At 48.7% G+C, this 18,684-nt stretch overlaps 1 protein-coding gene across 1 annotated transcript in view; it reads right to left on the bottom strand.

Moving 5' to 3' along the window:
• Positions 1–17,193, bottom strand: part of Mroh7 (maestro heat like repeat family member 7) — a 45,830-nt gene extending 28,637 nt beyond the window's left edge. The window contains exons 1-6 of the mRNA XM_038335261.1: positions 16,083–17,193; positions 7,066–7,130; positions 3,414–3,497; positions 1,994–2,073; positions 1,579–1,708; positions 123–218 (exon numbers count right to left, since the gene is read on the bottom strand). Of these exons, the coding sequence (XP_038191189.1) occupies positions 123–218; positions 1,579–1,708; positions 1,994–2,073; positions 3,414–3,497; positions 7,066–7,130; positions 16,083–17,193 (1,566 nt within the window). The remainder of the gene's footprint in view (positions 1–122; positions 219–1,578; positions 1,709–1,993; positions 2,074–3,413; positions 3,498–7,065; positions 7,131–16,082) is intronic.
• Between the last annotated feature and the right edge of the window lie 1,491 nt (positions 17,194–18,684).

Here is an 18,684-nt window from a genome sequence, read left to right as displayed (position 1 = left end):
GCATGAGTTTGAGACGGTGTCCTAAAGTCGAGCTACTCCTTTGGGATCCACCTCCCACTTCTATCAAGTTTTCCTGTTTCCCTCTGCCTCCCCGCTCCCTCCCCAGCCACCGTGCTGCACACCTCCAAGATGCTCTTCAGTCCCGCGGGTGTAGGGTCTTCGATAAAGAGGGCATTGAGCAGTTTCTGCAAGGAATCTAAGGTCTGGTGGTAAAGCGTCTGTAGACAGGAAGAGAACAGGGCTGCTGGGGGCTCCCAGCAAAGTTGCCAGCCCCGGACACCCCCCTGGGTTGGTCCTGGAGGAGGGCGCAACAGTCCCACAGTTGCTCCGTGAAGACAAGCAAAGCAGCTCAGACTGCTACAGGAAGACCCTGTCTTTCTTACCTGATCTCCTTCTGCTGGCTTCATAAATCTATTCCCTGGGTTGTCCTTGTCCCAGCTTCCTAATCTCACACACTCTGGAGCCAGTGGCCCTTAGGATTACATCTCAACCACTGAGCAAGCCCTGCAGCCCATTCCCTTCTCCTGCCTGCCCACTGCTGTTGCTTATTAGACACTACTGCCATCTTCCGGCAATACTCGTAACTACAAGAGACCTGCCTGTTCTTTCCACAGCAAGGATTCTGGCAGTGACCTTGAGTCCTCTCAGGGCACCAACTTGAGAATCCAGAAGCCAGAGTTTATCTTTCTGTGTGGCCTGACTCCTACCACCCTAAGCTCTCAGAGTTCCTGTCTCACCCTTCTGGCTCCAGTCACACGGTCTCTTGTCGTCCTGGCAGTTGGCATGGGTTCTGGACAGGTTCTTTATGCCACCCTCTTTCAGGGAATCACAACATCCCCCACCCTCCCTAGGCCATGTCCCTCATCCACACTCCTTTTGGTACTCCATAGGTTATGCGTGTAGCGCTGACCACCCCTGAGATTTTGCATTTGACTGATTCTTTGATAGCATTCTCCCCTCCACACCCCATCCCCACTGCTACAAGATGGCCATAGTAATGTGGCCAGGGACGCGGTTAACACCTGCTGAGTGACAAGGGGATGGAACAACTGGACTTCCTCTCACCCAACCTCCCGCCTGACCCTAGCTCTCCTTGCATCCTACAGCATCCTACAGCTAAGCCCCACCCCACTGGTACCTCCAGGAATAACCCTGCCGAGGCTTTCAGGATGCTTGCCAAACCCTCTTTGAGGTTCTGTTCCTCCAGATCTCTGCCTAGTTTTCCCCAGTCTTCTTCCTTACGGCCCAGTCCTTGGTCCTACCCTCTAATCCTGGCCCCTTCCTGTGATTCTGGAGCCTCTGTCTACATCCCTGATACAGGACAGGGCTTACAAGTGGACACGTCCTCCTAGGGAGTCACTACTGCAATAGTTCCCTCATTTGCTAAACCATTATCGAGCGCCTGTTCAGGCTGACACAGGAGAGGTGAATCACCCCAGTGATTCCAACAGTCAAGAATTGGGGGATGGGGGGGGGGCTCACAGCGGACTATCTATAGAGAGCCCCTTCTCATCCCTGTGAGTTGTCCCTTCTGGGCATGTCCCCGACCTAAAGACCCACCAGGAGGAGCGGGCTCACCTGGATGACCTCTGCCTTGGCCTCGTCTTTCTCCTGCATGGCCCGCACCGAGGGCAGGGAGAACACACTCCGCACACAGGTGTTCACCAGCTCCACCCTCTCCTGCACACTCAGGGCAGGCTTGGTGTGACTGAGAGAGAAGATGATGCAAGGGATGGAGTGAGGGAGGGGTCAAGGACACAGTGGGGAAGAGGGCACCTGACTCAGCTAGGCCACCTGGGACAAGTTGAGGTGCGAGCAAGGGCGTGGAGGTGACCCGTTCTGTGGAGACCGGGCAGGGGGAGAGGGAATGGCTCCGAGTAGACAGAGGCGTAGGAGAAGGAGCAGAGCTTGGTAGAGAAAGAGAGAGAGAGAGAGAGAGAGAGAGAGAGAGAGAGAGAGAGAGAGAGAGAGAGAGAGGAGGAGCGGTGGGTACCTCAGCTGTGCCAGGATCTCCATGGCTTGCCGGCGGACAGGGCTCAAAAGGGAATCCACAGGCTCTTCCTGAATCTGTCTCTGGGTGGAGAGCACATAGCCAGTGGGAGGCAGCTGTGGCTGACTGCCAGGCTCGAACAGCAGGTCATGCAGGCTCTGGACCTGGGCACACTCTCCCAGTGGACAGGTAGGAGAGCCAGCTACTGCCCAGACCAATCTCAAGCTCTCAAGACGGCTCAACCCTCAGCACCCTGATCTGCATGTCCTACGTGGAGAGCTCAGTAAGGGCCGTCCGTCCCCATGGTACCCTTTCTGTGACTGACAGTTAAACCATGGAACTGACCCACCTAACAAGCACCAGGTGTGGCCACTGAGAGCTGTCCAGTCGAATTCCTCAAACATCCTCCTGCTTTTCACTTGACATCTAACAACTTCACAAGGTAGGTGTTCAATTAATGTCAGCTAATCAAAGGGACAGAGTTTCTTTTTTATGCATCGTGTATGGGCAGATGGGTATGTGAGTTGTGTGTGTGTGTGTGTTCACGTGCACATGTATGCAGAGACCAGAGGCTATCATTCTTCAGGAGCCACGCATCTTGGTTTTTGAGGCAAGGGCTCTCCTTGGGTTCCAAAGCAGGTCAGTTAGGCTGGCCTGATTCACCAGAGTGCCCATTATCCGTCTTCTCAGTGCTGGGATTATAAAGGTGTGTCTAAATACCATGCCTGATTTTTTTTTTTTTTTTTTTTTTTGGTTTTTCGAGACAGGGTTTCTCTGTAGCTTTTTTAGAGCCTGTCCTGGAACTAGCTCTTGTAGACCAGGCTGGCCTCGAACTCACAGAGATCCGCCTGCCTCTGCCTCCCGAGTGCTGGGATTAAAGGCGTGCGCCACCACTGCCCGGCTTACCATGCCTGATTTTTATGTGCATTCTGGGCTTCAAACTCAGGAACTCTTTCTTGTGAGGCAAACACCGCTGTCTGGGCTAAGCCCCCTAGCCCCTTTCTCTCTTAAGGACCACAAAACCAAATATAACTGTGAAGGCCCCCAGGTTGAGTGATATATGGTTAAGAGGAAGCTGCTTTAGGGAACTCTCTGAAGTTACCCACCAAGAGGGATCTCTAGGGGGGTGGGGCGGAGAAAGGGTTGACAGCAGCTGCTCTCAGCTGCATAGACGTCACAATGGGTTAATCCCTGGGTTGTGTCTTCCCACAAGCAAAGCTAGGCATGATCACACCCATTTCTGAGATGGGAAGAGTGAGGGTCAAAAAAGGGAAATGACTTGCTCATGCTCCCTCTTGGCAGGAGGGGCAGTGAGAGGTAGAACAGAGCCTCAAGCCCAAGAGGCCTGCCGCCGGCTCCTATGCCCCTCCCTGCCCTCTCCGGGAGTCCCACCCCCGCAGCACTGGGCCTGTGGCTCCCATACCATCATCATCTTCATCGTTGTCTCCTTTTCTCCTTTCGTTTCCATCAAGTCCTGATCCTTCCGGAAAGCAATGGTGTTCTCTGCCTTCAGGGCCATGGGAAACAGAACCACAGGGTTTCCCTGAGTCCTGCCTTCCATCTGAGCAGCATGGACAGCACCCTCTGGCCACCCAGCACCTGCAGCTCTCCCCAGCCACCCAACCCTGGCATGGGTCCATGTCTAGGTTTGGTTTCTGATTGCTGTGATAAAAATACTCCGACAAAACCTGGCCTAGTGGCACACGCCTTTAATCCCAGCATTCAGGGGGCAGAGGCAGGCAGATCTCTGTGAGTTCATGGCCAGCCTGGTCTACAAGAGCTAGTTCCAGGATAGGCTCCAAAGCTACAGAGAAACCCTGACTCGAAAAACCAAAAAAACAAACAAAAAAAAAAGATGAAGGAGGAGGAGAAGGAGGAGGAGGAGAGGAGGAAGAGCAGAGGAGAAGGAGGAGGAGGAGAGGAGGAAGAGGAAAGGAGGAAGAGGAGGAGGAGGAGGAGGAGAGGAGAAGGATGGTGGGATGGGAAGGATGGCTCCTGAAGTTGCATTTGAGGGACTATAAGGCACCCTCCCTCCCTCTCTAATCAACTAAAGGAGGACAGACCTTAAGGGTCCATACACTTCAACCTGAAATTCTGCCATCAGTAACACTTCTTCCTAAGCCTTTTGGTAAATTCCAGTCCAGTTAAGGCATTCTGCTACGTGAGAGATGGAGCCCATTCGCCTGTGTCAACCCAATGATTCCCATCATCTTAAGGAGGAAGACAGGGTCACATGAAATGAATAGCTTAATGTTACACAGTGAAGAAAAAAGCCACCTTGATCTGACGCAGACTATGGAATGTTAATGATGGCCACAAGTGTAATGGTCTGCTCTGTCCCTTTAAGAGACAAACCACGCCCACTCCCTCCCTTATCTGCTGAGGCAGGCTGATCTTCAGCTTCCAGCCTGAGTCCCTTTCTTTTCCATCTCTCCCCTGAAGAGGCATCTTCTGCCTCGCTCCATTCTCCCCATTTTCCCCTCCCCCATCTCTCAGTCTCTCTCTCTCTCTCTCTCTCTCTCTCTCTCTCTCTCTCTCTCTCTCTGTTTCTCTCTGCTCCTCCCCTTCTCTCCATACTCCCTCTCCCCTTCCCTTCCATAACCCACTAAATAAATATCCAGCCTCACCTATCCATGTCTTTGTCTCTCACCCGACAAGTGGCTCCCTGCCCAGGACCAGCTGCCTTCGGAGACCTGCGGCATGGTCTCATGCATCATCTGTCTGTCTCTCCTCGTGGGATTCACTGCCCCTCATGGCCCACTGCAGCCACTTGGGGAACTGCGCTGTGCCTGCCAGGGACTGGCTGCTCTTGGGACCCGCTGCCTGCCCCTTGGGGACCTACAGCGTTTCTGCCTCTGCAGTCACTTGGGGACCTGCAGCATTTCTGCCTCTCTGTAGCATTTTTACTTAATCCATTATAACAAGTTCTTTTCCGCTTGTCCCATCAATGGACAGAACCTTCTCCAGCTCTGGCTCAGACTATTGTGAAAGGAGCGTGTGTCAGGGTTTACCCCTGCACACGCTTCTCCTTTCTGCCACACAGACGTCATGCTGGAAGGAAAGTCAGGCTAAGCTAAGGAGGAATGAGCCCATGCAGATGGGGAGCCTGGCGAATAAGGGACAGTCGAGTTCCAGCCCCCTAAGAGATCTGTCTGTAAAATGTAGAGCAGATGAACCACCCAGCTGAATTCAAACAGCAGCAAGGAGAAGGTCACCCTGAGAATCCTTCCTCCCCAGCAGCGGACTGAACTGAACTGCTTTGGGTTATTAATTGGAATTTGAAAAGGGGGAAGGGTGCCAGTATACAATAAATATAGAATATATACCTATATATAAATATAGAATAAATAGCCAGGGACAGCTGCTCATGAGCGGACAGTCAGGCTTAATTCTGAGTAACAAGAGCAAGGGTGTGGAGACCCAACGAGGCCAAAGGTCACAGAGTTTGGGACTGGTTTTAAGTTCGTTCCAGGTTATTGAGCTTCTAACTCAAACAAAGGTTCCACCTAGTTGTAAATCAGAGTTCTGCTCGCTCAAGGCTATTTTCTACAGGTGTGGCTAGTTGTCAGACCTCACACTCCTGAAATAGGGAAGTAGTTGGTTCCTACCCAAAACAAAAGTCTAAGGATCCAACTAAGTTCCAGTTCCCTTTGTGGAAATAACCTGGGATTCCACCCAGGGAGTGGTGGAATTTGCCTACAGAGTGTTTGGTCTAAGGTGAGTCTAGGACACGAGCGATGAATATAGCCCATGACTTTCAATTTGTATGTTAATGCAGTCTTTTGTTTTACTTCTATGTTTTAGGGTCAGGGGTATATTAACCAGTTGGAAATTAAACACTGGTGAATTTTCAGTACTCAATGAAATTCCCTCCCTATACTATCCTATATGTTTCTGCATTTTATTATTTTCGTTCGCTCTTTGTATTCTTTACTATATTTCTAAATTCCCATGCTTCCACTCTGGAAGAGGGTATTTTTGTCAAGCCTGGCCCCCGACATAAGAGGAAAGGTCTATTTACCCAGCCTAAAATATCAGGTCACTATTCTGTGTTTGGAGTTGGAATTAGCATCCGGCTCATTACAGAGCCCTGTCAGGCTCACTGAATGATGGCAGTGATTGCCTTCCCTGTGCTAGCACTGAGCTTGGGTCAGAAAGAGCCTCACTTCAACTCCATAGGCCCACTCTCTAGAGGAGGAGACTGCTCCTGACCGCAGACCATCCCACCACATCCACACGTGTATCACATAGTTGTCTGCACCTGCTGGCCTGGCCTTTGCTGCTACACAGTCCAGACTATTTTTAGCCTTTCTGTCCCTTTCAGAGCCCTCCCACAAGTCATTCAGCTGTTAAAGACTTTTATTTAGAACCTACCTATATGCCAAGCACTACTCTGCCTGCTGAAGGCTCAGCTATAAGACAGACAAAGATTCCTGGCCTTCTATGGAAGACTCCAGTGGGAGAGATTGCTGGGGTCTGAATCTGAAATGTTTCCCACACGCTTGTATTCGGAGTGCTCCTCTGTGGATATGGTCTGCTTCCTGCCCCACCATCGCTGCTTCCTGGTCTTCTGGATGTGCGGTATCTGCCACATACTCCCACCGCCATTGACCAAGCTGCTCGGCCCCACCTCCCCCTGTGATGACTGACACCCTCTGAATCCGTGAACCAAATAAACCTTTCCTGCCTTGAACTGTTTCTGTTGGGTCTTTTGGTCACAGCGGCGCAAAGGAAACTGAAATGGAGGCGGATGAGCAACAAGAGGAGCTAGTGACCACTCAGCACATCAGATAGCGCAGAGCTCCCGGGAAGGAGCAGAGATACAGCAGAGGGGTGGACAGGGCCAAGCCAGGACTGGGTGTGGGGACGCATACCTGGTGTCCCACCACTCAGGGGGCAGAAACAGGAGGATTGCTACAAGCTTGATGCCAACCTGTTCTACACATCAAGTTCCAGACCAGCTAAGGTTAAACAGCAAGACTCTACCTGAAAAGAGGATGGGCAAGGAGGGCAGGATGGGAGGGGGGAAGGAGAAGGGAGGGGGACAGAGGGAAGGGGCGGGCAATTGAGCGTACCAGAGCTGTTTTGTTGCCATCGTCTCTGTCCTCTGGCACGTTGACCTTCCCATCTTCAGAGGTTCCTGCACGTCACAGATTTGGTGAAAGAGGGAAAAGTAGACCATGGTGTCCCCAGGAAGCCATCTTCCCATCTCTCCTCCCCAGTGGGTCTCTCCAGTCCTCGCTCTCTCACCAGACCGACAAAGCTTGGAAAAATGTAAATCAGCTCTTGCCGTGGACTCTCCCTTCACTGCCTTCAGTGAAACTCCTTGTCATTGATCGTGGATTGTGGCCCTTGCCTGATCAGTCTCCCTGTCCACCTCGCCAGCTTTATCTCCCCTGCTCTCCTCCATCCCCGGCTCTGTCTCTACTGGCCTCTGTCCAGTTCCAGGCAAGCTTCTGGTCCGGTGGTTTTCTCCACTCCAGCCACTGTGCCCTAGGGATCTCATTTTCAGGCCTCACCCTGCCTGCCACACCTCTCAAAGGCCTCTCCTGGCCTCCAGGATAAGAGAAAGCACGTGTACCTCCCAGAACAGGCTGTTCATGTCCTTCAGGACTTATTCCATCGATAGACCCTTGTTACAGTGGCTGACTGCTGTTTTCTCAGCCCAGATCCCTTGCTTTACTTTTGGTGAAAGAGCCCCTTTCTTTCCTGTAGGTCCCTATTCCCAGCAATGAGGTAAAAACCCCACCCATTCTCCTTTTCAAAGAGGGATTTGGTCTGAAATCCAAGCTTAGCCAATTAGAGTGTCCTGTTCCCCTAATTGACAGGACCAGATAGGTACTTAGCTGATGAGGGCCAATAAACGCCTTCTGTTTAAGGGATCACTGAAGGAAAACAGATCACTATCCATCTGAGGTCAAAGCCACCAGGGTCTGAGCGAGCTGGGATTCAAGAGGAACTTGGCATAACTGCCAGAGGATGCTAGAGGGTTGAGCCAAAGGGAAGAGAACACAACTGGTCCAAGACATTGGCTTCTAAGTACTATTCTCCACTGAAAACAGAGAGGCTCCTGGGTGGAAAGGCAGGTCCCAGGGAAGTCTAGGTTGAGCCTGGGACTCTGGCCCCAGAAAACAAGGAGAGCTATGAGCAGAATGGAGGGTCAGACATGCTTACCTGGGGGAAGTTCTGCTGTGCAAACTAAGGAAATCTTATCAACATAACTATGATAGCAACTGGTTTATAACCCTTAAATAAACTAAAAAATGACACAAATAAATGTGCCCATAAGTTGAAAATTTAGATGAGCGGGATAATTACATGTGTTCAATGCCCTCCCTCATCACAAGATATTACAAGGGGAAAACAAGGCTTCCTGGTGTAGAACCTCAGCACAGCCCTCCTGCCAGATGATGGGGGCGACCCACCAAGAATCAAAACCAAAAAAACATTACTCAACTTCACACGGAAAAACAAAAAGCCCAGAATAGCTAAAACAATCCTGTACAATAAAGGAACTTCCAAAGGCATCACCAGCCCTGACCTCAAGCTCTACTATAGAGCTATAGTAATAAAAACAGCTTGGTATTGGCATAAAAACAGACACATAGATCAATGGAATTGAACTGAAGACCCTGACATTGATCCATGCACATATGAACACCTGATTTCTGACAAAGAAGGCAAAAGAGGACAATGGAAAAAAGGAAAACATCTTCTTTTAACAAATGGTGCTGGTATAACTGGATGTCAACACATAGAAGATTGCAAATAGATCCATATCTATCACCTTGCACAAAACTCAAGTCCAAAGTCAGGCGGTGGTGGCTCATGCCTTTAATCTCAGTATTCGGGAGGCAGAGGCAGGTGGATCTCTGTGAATTAGAGGCCAGCCTGGTCTACAAGAGCTAGTTCCAGGACAGGTACCAAAGCTACAGAAAAAAAACTTGTCTCAAAAAAAGCAAAACAAAAACGAACAAACAAACGAAAACCCCTCAAGTCCAAATGGATCAAGGACCTCAACATAAAGCCAGTTACATTGAACCTGATAGAAAAGAAAGTGGAAAGTAGCCTTGAACACATTGGCACAAGAGACCACTTCCTAAATAGAACACCAGGAGCACAGACACTGATAGAAACAATCAATAAATGGGACCTCTTGAAACTGAGAAGCTTCTGTACAGCAAAGGACATGGTCAATAAGACAAAATGCAGCCTACAGAATGAAAAAAAGATATTCATCAATCCCACATTGGCCAGAGGGTTGATCTCCAAAATATAGAAAGAACTCAAGAAACTAGACACCAGGCCAGGCACCTTTAATCCCAGCACTTGGGAGGCAGAGGCAGGTGTATCTCTGTAAATTTGAGCAGCCTGGTCTACAAGAGCCAATTCCAGGACAGGCTCCAAAAGCTACAGAGAAACCCTGTCTTGAAAAACCAAAAGAAAGAAAGAAAGAAAGAAAGAAAGAAAGAAAGAAAAGAAAGAAGAAAGAAAGAAAGGAAGAAAGGAAGGAAGGAAGGAAGGAAGGAAGGAAAGAAGAAGGAAGGAAGGAAGGAAAGAAAGAAAGAAAGAAAGAAAGAAAGAAAGAAAGAAAGGAAAGAAGGAAGGAAGGAAGGAAGGAAGGAAGGAAGGAAGGAAGGAAGAAACTAGACACTGAAATACCAAATAATACAATTTAAAAATGGGGCCGGGCAGTGGTGGCATTCAGGAGGCAGAGGCTGGCAGATCTCTGTGAGTTAGAGACCAGCATCTATAAGAGCTAGCTCCAGGACAGGCTCCAAAGCTACAAAGAACCCCTGTCTCGAAAAATAAATAAATAAAATTGGGGTGGAGAGCTAAATAGAGAATTCTCAACAGAAGAAACTCAGATGGCCAAAAGACATTTAAGGAATTGTTCAACATCCTTAATCATCAGGGAAATGCAAATCAATGTGACTCTGAGAAACCATCTTACACCTGTCAGAATGACTAAGATCAGGAATTCTGAGGACAGCTTATGTTAGAGAGAATGTGGAATCAGGAGAACACTCCTCCACTGCTGGTGGGAATGCAAACTTGTACAGCCATTCTGTAAATCAGTATGGTGGTTTCTCAGAAAATTGGGAATCTATCTCAAGACCCAGCAATATCACTCGGGAATATACTCAAGGGATACTCAATCATACCACAAGAACACTTGCTCAACAATGTTCATAACAGCATTATTTGTAAGAGCTAGACCCTGGAAACAACCTACATGCTCCTCAACTGAAGAATGGATAAAGAAAATGTGGTACATTTACACAATGGAGTATTTATTACTCCACTTTAAAAAAAACCAATGACATCATGAAATTTGCAGGCAAATGGATGGAACTAGAAAACTACCCTGAGTGAGGTAACACAGACTCAGAAAGACAAATATGGTAAGTACTCACTCATAAGTGGATAGAAGAAATAAAGCAAAGCAAAGGATAACCAGACTACAGTCCTCAGCTCCAGAGAACTGGGAGAGTGGGGGCAGGGAAGAGGTTAGAAAGAGAAAGGGGAGGAAGGAAGGGGGAGTAGGAAAAAATGTATAGCTCAATAAAAACGTTAAGAAGTTTTTTTTTAAAAAAAAAATCAAAACCACGAGCCGCCAGAGGGGGCGCAGTGAAAAAGCCAGTATGGCTGCCCAGCTACTCCTGCCAATGCTGTGGGACCTGAATCTGGACAGCCCCCAACCTTACACAAGGAAATGAAAGGCAGAGAAAACCAAGAACAGAAGGAGGCCAAACAAGACAGACAGAATGACAAGACTCTAAACTGAAGCCTGGGCTAAGAGGACAGTGCTGGGAGAGCTGACCACACTTGAATAGGGTACGAGAATCTGGGGGAGAAACAGAAACATTAATGCCTTGTTTACGGTGATTATATTTTGTGCTTTTTTGGTAAGAAATGTGCTGAAAATTTAGGGGCTTACTAACAAGTGACTCAGGGGAAAGAAAGATTTTAATTATGTGCTTTCAACTATTCTGTAAGCTTTAAAAAAACACTAAGGGGCTGGAGGTGGGTTCGTGGATAAAGCACTTGCTGGGTTCATATCCCTAGTACCCTCCCCAACACAGGATGAGTATGGTGGCCTGCCAGTGAGAGTCTCAGAGGCGGAGAGGAGATCCTTGGAGTAAGCTGGTTAGCTAGACTGGCCATATAGGCAACCTCTGTGTTCAATTAGAAACCCTGCTTCAATGAATAAAGAGCAGTCAAGAAAGACTCCTAATGTCAGCCTCAGCCATCAAAATGCATGTGTACCCACATACATGTGAACAGGCACATACATGCACATATACCACATATACATATGTATCATAAAAACTAACAAATAAAAAACATATAAAGAACTGGAGAGATGGTTCAGTTGGTAAAGAGCCCGTCATACAAACATGGGGATCTGAGTTCAAATCATTCTCAACACACACACACACACACACACACGAACATATACACACAACAGACACACATGTGATATGTACACTCTATGACCACACTATTCTAGGTGTACCTAATAAGAGAGAGTCAGGCACACACTTGGAGTCCCAGAATTCAATAGATCAAAGAAGGATCATGAGTTCCAGGTCAACCTGGGCTACAGAGCAGAACCTTGTATATATTTTTTTCTTTAAATCCTCTCTCTTTCTCCCTCTCTCCTTATCTCTCTCTTCTCTTTCTATCTCTGTCTCTCCCTCTCTCCTCTCTCTCTCCTCTCTTCCTCTCCTCTCTCTCTCTCTCTCTCTCTCTCTCTCTCTCTCTCTCTCTCTCTCTCTCTCTCTCTCTCTCTCTCCTCTTCTCTCTCCTCTCTAAGTAGAATCCCAGGTCTTGCATGCACTATGCAAAGAGTTCTATCACTTTATAATTAAAAAAATTAAAACCAGGCATGATAACTCATGCTTATAATCCCAGCATTTTGGAGACCTGAAACAGGAGGATTGCTGCAAATCTAATATCAATCAACACTACCTAGTGAATTTCAGGTTAGCCTGGGCTACAGAGTGTCTCAGATTAAAAAAAAGGGGGGGGGGAGGAACAGAGGGAGGGAGGAGAAAACAAAAACGGGTAAAGGATTTGGAATAGAAATTTCTTAGAGAAGGCACACAAATGGCCGGTCAGGGGGGGTCTGGAGAGATGGCTCAGAGGTTAAGAGCACTGGCTGTTCTTCCAGAGGGCCTGAGTTCAATTCCCAGCAACCACATGGTGGCTCATAACCATCTGTAATGAGATCTGGTACCCTCTTCTGACCTGTAGGTACACATGCAGGCAGAACACTGTATACATACTAAATAAATAAATCTTTTTTTTAAAAAAAATGGCCAGTCAGTATATAAAAAGACCCTCAGCACCAGATGTCATTGGACATCCTAGAAGTTAGCTGTTACTGTGGAGGAAGGAAGACAAAAGCCAAACACGTCTCCCACTCGTCACATGACCAGGGACTCTGCTACCAGGAAAGCCCAGTCACTAACACAGGTAGCCCCATATGGTTTCTGTTTTTCCTCCTTCCTGGCTCTCTTTGGTTTCTCTTCCCTACAGTTTGTCCCAGTAACTCCAGGCCTGATGAAGATATTAAGATAAATGACCCAGACCACGCCACACAACAGGGTGGTTTCTAGGTGCAAAGTTCTCTGCATGGACATTCCTGAGAAAATGGGGGAAGTACCTATCAACCAGCCTGTGGCTAGTGCGAGCAGACCTGGGTTACCACCGTGGAAACCCCAACTCTCCTACCCTAACCTTTGTTTTCTGTACCTGTTTAACCCTGAAACTGCAAGAGCACCCTAGACATGTGCCCGCCCGTGAGACCCCCCATTCTCCCCCACAGGATTCCTTGAGAATAAAGCTCCCTTCTGGCCTTCGAAGTTGTTCAACTTGGACTTTGTAGGGAAATTGTTATGACACTTCTTTGGGACTCCCTGGAGGCAGGCCTTTGCCCTCCCTCACTCTGGCAATAGCAGCACTGTTTAAAATAAGCAGAAGAGAGCCAGTGAGATGATTCAGCTGGTATAGGTGTTTGCCTTCAAGTTTGATGGTCTGGGTTAGATCCTGGGACCCACATGGCAGAGAGAACTGTCTCCTGCGAGCTCTGACCTCCACACATGCACTGTGGCAATCAATCAATCAACCAATGTAACTTCAAAAATTAGAAGAACCAACAGCGGGCTGCGAATGTGTTTCAGCTGGTAGAATGTTCCCCTAGCGTGTACAAAGCCCTGAGAGTATGATCCCCTTCATATAAAACCAGGCATGCTGGGTGATGTATGTGATCCCCAAACTCAAGAGATGGGAGTCAGAGGGATTAGAAGTTCAAGGGAACTCAAGGCCAGCCAGGTACAAGAGACCCTGTCTGTTAAGAGAAAGAGAGGAAGATAGAGACAGAGAGAGAGAGAGAGAGAGAGAGAGAGAGAGAGAGAGAGAGAGAGAGAGGAAGGAGGAGGAGGAGGAGGAGGAGGAGGAGGAGAAGAAGAAGAAGAAGAAGAAGAAGAAGAAGAAGAAGAAGAAGAAGAAGAAGAAGAAGAAGAAGAAGAAGAAGAAGAGCAAAATACAGAAAAAATTCAAATGTCTGTCAGCTGTCACCTTGCCCAGGTGACTCAGTTGAGCGTCTATCCTGCCCTGATCTTGTTTATCTTTGCAGTCTCTCCAGGTGGACCAGCTAAACCCAGTTGAAATAAAACTGCCAGACAACCTCTAACTTAGTTACAATCCATCTACATGCTAAATCTTAAATTCACGAGCACACGCCGCCACCACCATTACCATGACAGCTAAGAAGAGAACAGCCAAGAAGACAGTAAAGAGCAAAAAGAAATCCCCGGCCATGTTCTCCTGGCTCTGGGAAAAGACTGAGTATCTCCATCAGCCCATCTCTGCTGTCATTTCTTTGACTCTGTAGCTATGACTTCTCCACTGTCAACAAGTCAAGAAGCTGGTCGATGAGCCTTCCTCCCTGCTTCTCCTTCATCCGGCCACCAGAGACACATCTTCCTATGGGCATAGCGGCATTTAGGGAACGGAGGCAGCAAGGCTGAGATTGGAGTCTAGTCTGAGCTACATGGCAAGATTTAACCTTGCTCTACTGGTCAATCAAGGATCCGTTTCCTTGGTTCTGTGATTCCATTGAGGTTAAAATATTTGATAACAAATAGACATAAACAAAATGTCTATATCCACAGGAGAGGATACTTTCAGACACAAGAATGAAGTGCCCGCCCTGCAGTATGAGTGAAACTTGAAAAGGTTTTGCTGTGTGAAATAAGCCAATCACAAAGGGCCACAAATTATATAAAACTCCATTTATATAAAATGTACAGGCTTGGGATGTAGCTCAGTGAGCAGGACACTTGCCTAACACACCCAAAGCCCTGGGTTCGATCCTTTTGATCCGAGACCAAAAATGCATTAATTAGTTTACAATAAAGTCTTCAAGGCCCATGTGTGGCCTGCTCCTGTGATCTTACTTCTGCAAGATAAAGACAGGAGAATTGCATGTCTGAGGCCAGCATGAGCTACACAGCAAGATCCTGACTCATAATTACAATACTTAATAAAAGTGTATGGAAGGAAAGGTTTACTAATGGCTAGTGAATTTGAGTGGGGTTTTATGAGTGGCTTCTTACCCAGGCAGATATGTACACATAATTACAAAGTCATGGGTTTGCTTGCTTGCTTGCTTGCTTGCTTGCTTGCTTTTTACTTTGTTGAGAGAGTCTTGTAACATAAGCTGGTCCTGAACTTGCTATATAACCCAGGCTGGCCACATGTTCTTACCCTTTCTTCATCCCTTGAGTGCCAGGATCACAGCCTGTGCTACCATGCCTAGATGTCATGCAAACTTTTCAAATCACAGTCTTGGGGTTGGGGAACTATGATGATCTGGGTTTAATCCTCAGAACCACAGAAAAAGCAGATATTGGTAATCTGTGTTTGTAATCTCAGTGCTGGGGAACCAGAGACAGGTGAATCCCTGCAGCACCCTTAGCTAAACAGCCTCTGGCCCACACAGTGAGCTTCAGGTCAATGAGAGACCCTGCTGGTCTCAAAACACAGATGGAGGACTCCTAAGGAGTGAAACCTGTGACCTCTGTACACACATGCGCACACACGTAATCACAATAAGACAGTGGTGCAGGAACAAAAAAGAAATATTCATTGATCCAGATGTGGTGACACATGCCTGCAATCTCTGCACTTGAAATGTGAAGGCTCTGAACTCAGGTTTGTCCTCCGGTATGTAGCAAGTTTGAGACCATCCTAGGCTACACAAGACCCTGTCTACCAAAAGATATGAAAGAAATACAAACTGAGCCAGGCGGTGGTGGCGCATGCCTTTAATCCCAGCACTCAGGAGGCAGAGGCAGGCAGATCTTTGTGAGTTCGAGGCCAGCCTGGTCTACAAGAGCTAGTTCCAGGATAAGCTCCAAAGCTTCAGAGAAACCCTGTCTCAAAAAAACCAAAAAAAAGAAAAAAAAAGAAAAAAGAAAAAAAGAAAAAAGAAAGAAAAAATACCAACCGAGAGAACATACAGCAACAGATTTCCTGCATATCAGGAGGAAGGCATTGGCTCCAGAGGTCAGGGCCTGAGTGGGTTCTTCAAATCGCTACAGAGGCGATCCCGCTATGCCTAGACTTTCCCTGCTCCTCTGGCCAAAGCCACGGCAGTCAGGACCGGCATTTACAGAAAAGAGGAAGACATTCTGAATGGAGCATGTGAATAGTGGATGGACTCAGGATTTGGATTGAATGGAAGGATCATTGCCTGGTGGGACAATTTCGATCCCAGTACTGGAGGTACAGAGGCGGGTGGATCTCCGTAAGTTCAAGGCCAGCCTGATCTACATAGTGAATTCCAGGCTAGTCAGAGCTACATAGTGAGACCTTGTCAAAAGGGGGCGGGGGGATTTATCATATTATAATTTAAGAAACTGACCCTTTAGTCATACAGCTGGCCAAAGTGCCGATCAGAGCATGGTTACCACTGCGCCGTGAATGCCATCTGCTCCCTTCTCATTCCTCTCCGCTGCCCACCCTGTCTTACGGCTCTGAATATATAATCCTCCTAGGCTGCCTCCTCTTCCCTACTCACCCTCAGGAGGGCTGCGGAAAGCCGTGACACCCTGCAGGCTGTCCCACTTCCCCAGATTCTCCTCCAGGGGCATGGTGCGGATGCTGTTGTCCTCAGAATAATCCCGCTGGCTGCTCATGGTCAAGGTGGAGGTGTCGCTCACCAGGAAACTGGAATCCATGCTCAGGGACTCGGAGCCCAGGATTAGTGTCATGCAGGAAGATGGAGAGAGGGTGGAGGTGGGTGCTCGGGCGCTCGAGTGCAGGCTGAGACCTCCGCTGGAACCAGGGATCAGGCTGACACGTGAGGCCTGAGTGACAGTCACATTTAAACCAGACCTGGGTCGGCTGCTGGAAGTCACATTGATGGAGCCCTGGGAGCCTGAGTTCCAGGGTGCACTCAGGGCTTCTTTGGAAACAGATGCAAAAATAGTACGTGAAGTCAAGGTGATGGACTCTTTCTGGTTTGGGGCTATACCCAAGTTCACCTTGGAGATGTTCCCAGAGCGCACACGGTCCAAAGAAGTGTTGGAGGCTAGAAGAAGAGGCACCTGAGAGCCCTGCCTGGAGATGCTCTGGCTCCGGACCAGGGCGTCTCTGGAAAGAGCTCTTACAAATAAGTTTGGCTCAGGCCTGGATGGATTAGAGTTACTCTGACCCAAATCGAAAACCTTGTTTGAGAGGGACCTGGGAACATCCTCAGAGCATGGCCTAGAAGGATTCTCTGCGCTTAAAATAGTAGCCTGGGTGGCGCTGTGGCTTCCAGCTGGTTGTGAGCCTGGGCCGAGAGTCCCTTCTGAGTTGGGCCTGGAGATGTGATTCAAACTCTGCTCTGCCGTGTCCACGGAGCCACTGTTGATCTGGACGGAGGTTGGAGCCGTGGCACCACTGGCATCGGGGTTGGAGGTGTCATTAGACACTAGGCCAGCAACTCCCTCTGGGTCAGGACTCCGCGCTGGGTGAAGGACTGGAGTGAGAGCCAAGCCATGTGCCGGGAGAGGATCAAGGACCAGGTCTGGGGTAGGCCTAGGCATGGTGCTAGACATTATTCCTGATACCTCATAGGAGCTGGGACTTGGCGTCTTCTCTAGGTCTTCATGGAGAATGAGGCTAGCCCGCCGACTCAGGGCCATGTCCAGTCAGAAAGTCTCTCAATGCCACTGTCTCTTCTCTCCAGCTGCTGACTGTGGAGCTTCCTGCGGCGCCCCTGAGAGAGAAGATGAATGCAGCCCGCTAGGACCCTGTCCTGTGCCCGCTGCCGTGGATGAGGGTCTCTTGCTGTTATCGCTTCCTTTCCCAACTCTACCACACCTCAGCTCCCTTCTCACTCTCCTCATCCCACACCATGGATCTTGACCTCCCTGACCACGTTCTGCTCCCCCTCTCTCCTTGTGTTCCAAACAATGTACGCCCTTTGGCTTGGTACCTCCCACTATGCCTTGCCAGTCTCAGCTCTCCTACTAAGATACTCATCCCTCTTCATTCTAATGACTGACTGAGCCCTGTTAGAGACAAGCTCTAAGTATCAAGAACTACAGTTATTCTAGCCAGACATGGTGGCTCACACCTGTAACCCCAGCACTTAGGAGGCTGAGGCAGGAGGATAATCCAAGGCCAGCCTGTCTCCAAAAATGTAGGAAAGAGAGAAAGAACAGGACAGAAAGGAGGAAAGGAGATGGAGGAGGGGGAAAACGGTGAGTATCCTGGATCCTGGAGCATCTCCAACTCCCAGACAGTACCAGACACATAAACCAGTCTATAAACAGGCAAGTGAGCCATCTCTCCCATTTAACGGTTGAAAGGAATAGTAAGGGACTTTGTTATGAGTTACCCAATATCAGCCAGGCCCACGTGACCTCAGTACATCAACAAGGATCCCTGAATCTTAGGACAAGCCCCTATGTTATTGGAACTACTCTGCAAGTGGTCCCAGACCAGAGTCTCAAAGGCCCCTTGGCAGAGCACCCTATAACCTACAGCCTGGCAAGAGAGGGCACAGCAGTTACTAAGATGGAACTGTTTGCCCAGCAATCTAACTGCGGGTGAATTTCCCAATCCTGCACCTATTGGCCCTATCCCCGAGCGACCCTCCCCCTATAGGATCTATAAGAACAACTCACCTGCCAGCATGGTGTTCTTAAAGCAGGAGTGGGCCCCTGGGAAGACATGCAAAGACATCAGGTGAGAGCCAGAGAGACCAAGCCATCTCTGTGCCACCCACCTCTGGCTAAACGTTGGCTTCCTGTTGTCCTTTGAACAGTCACCAGTTGTTAGCAAAACCTAGAGGCCTCTAATGCATCCCCCCTGAGCGGCTCTCCTTAAGTCCCCATAGCCCCCTCTCCCTCCCACTCTGTCTTTGCAGGTCTGGGCCTTCCACAGGCTGGCGTCTCTCTTCCATTTCCCTACCCCAGCTACCACTTAAAACTGCACCCTTGTGGGTCCCCTAAACAGGTGAAGGCCCCCTGTAAGCTCTCAGAGCATCTTGCTGGCACACACATCTGGCTTCCCCCAGGAGCTGTCTCTGTCTTGCTCACTGCTGATTTCTGACATCTGGTATAGCACCCGAGCACAGGAAGGGTTCTCAGTTTACCTTCTTATTGTTTGGCTCATTGATATTCTCACTA

The sequence above is a fragment of the Arvicola amphibius genome, chromosome 6, assembly GCF_903992535.2.
Source record: "Arvicola amphibius chromosome 6, mArvAmp1.2, whole genome shotgun sequence".
In the NCBI taxonomy this organism is placed as follows: Eukaryota; Metazoa; Chordata; class Mammalia; order Rodentia; family Cricetidae; genus Arvicola; species Arvicola amphibius.
This window is presented reverse-complemented; position numbering and strand designations above follow the sequence as displayed.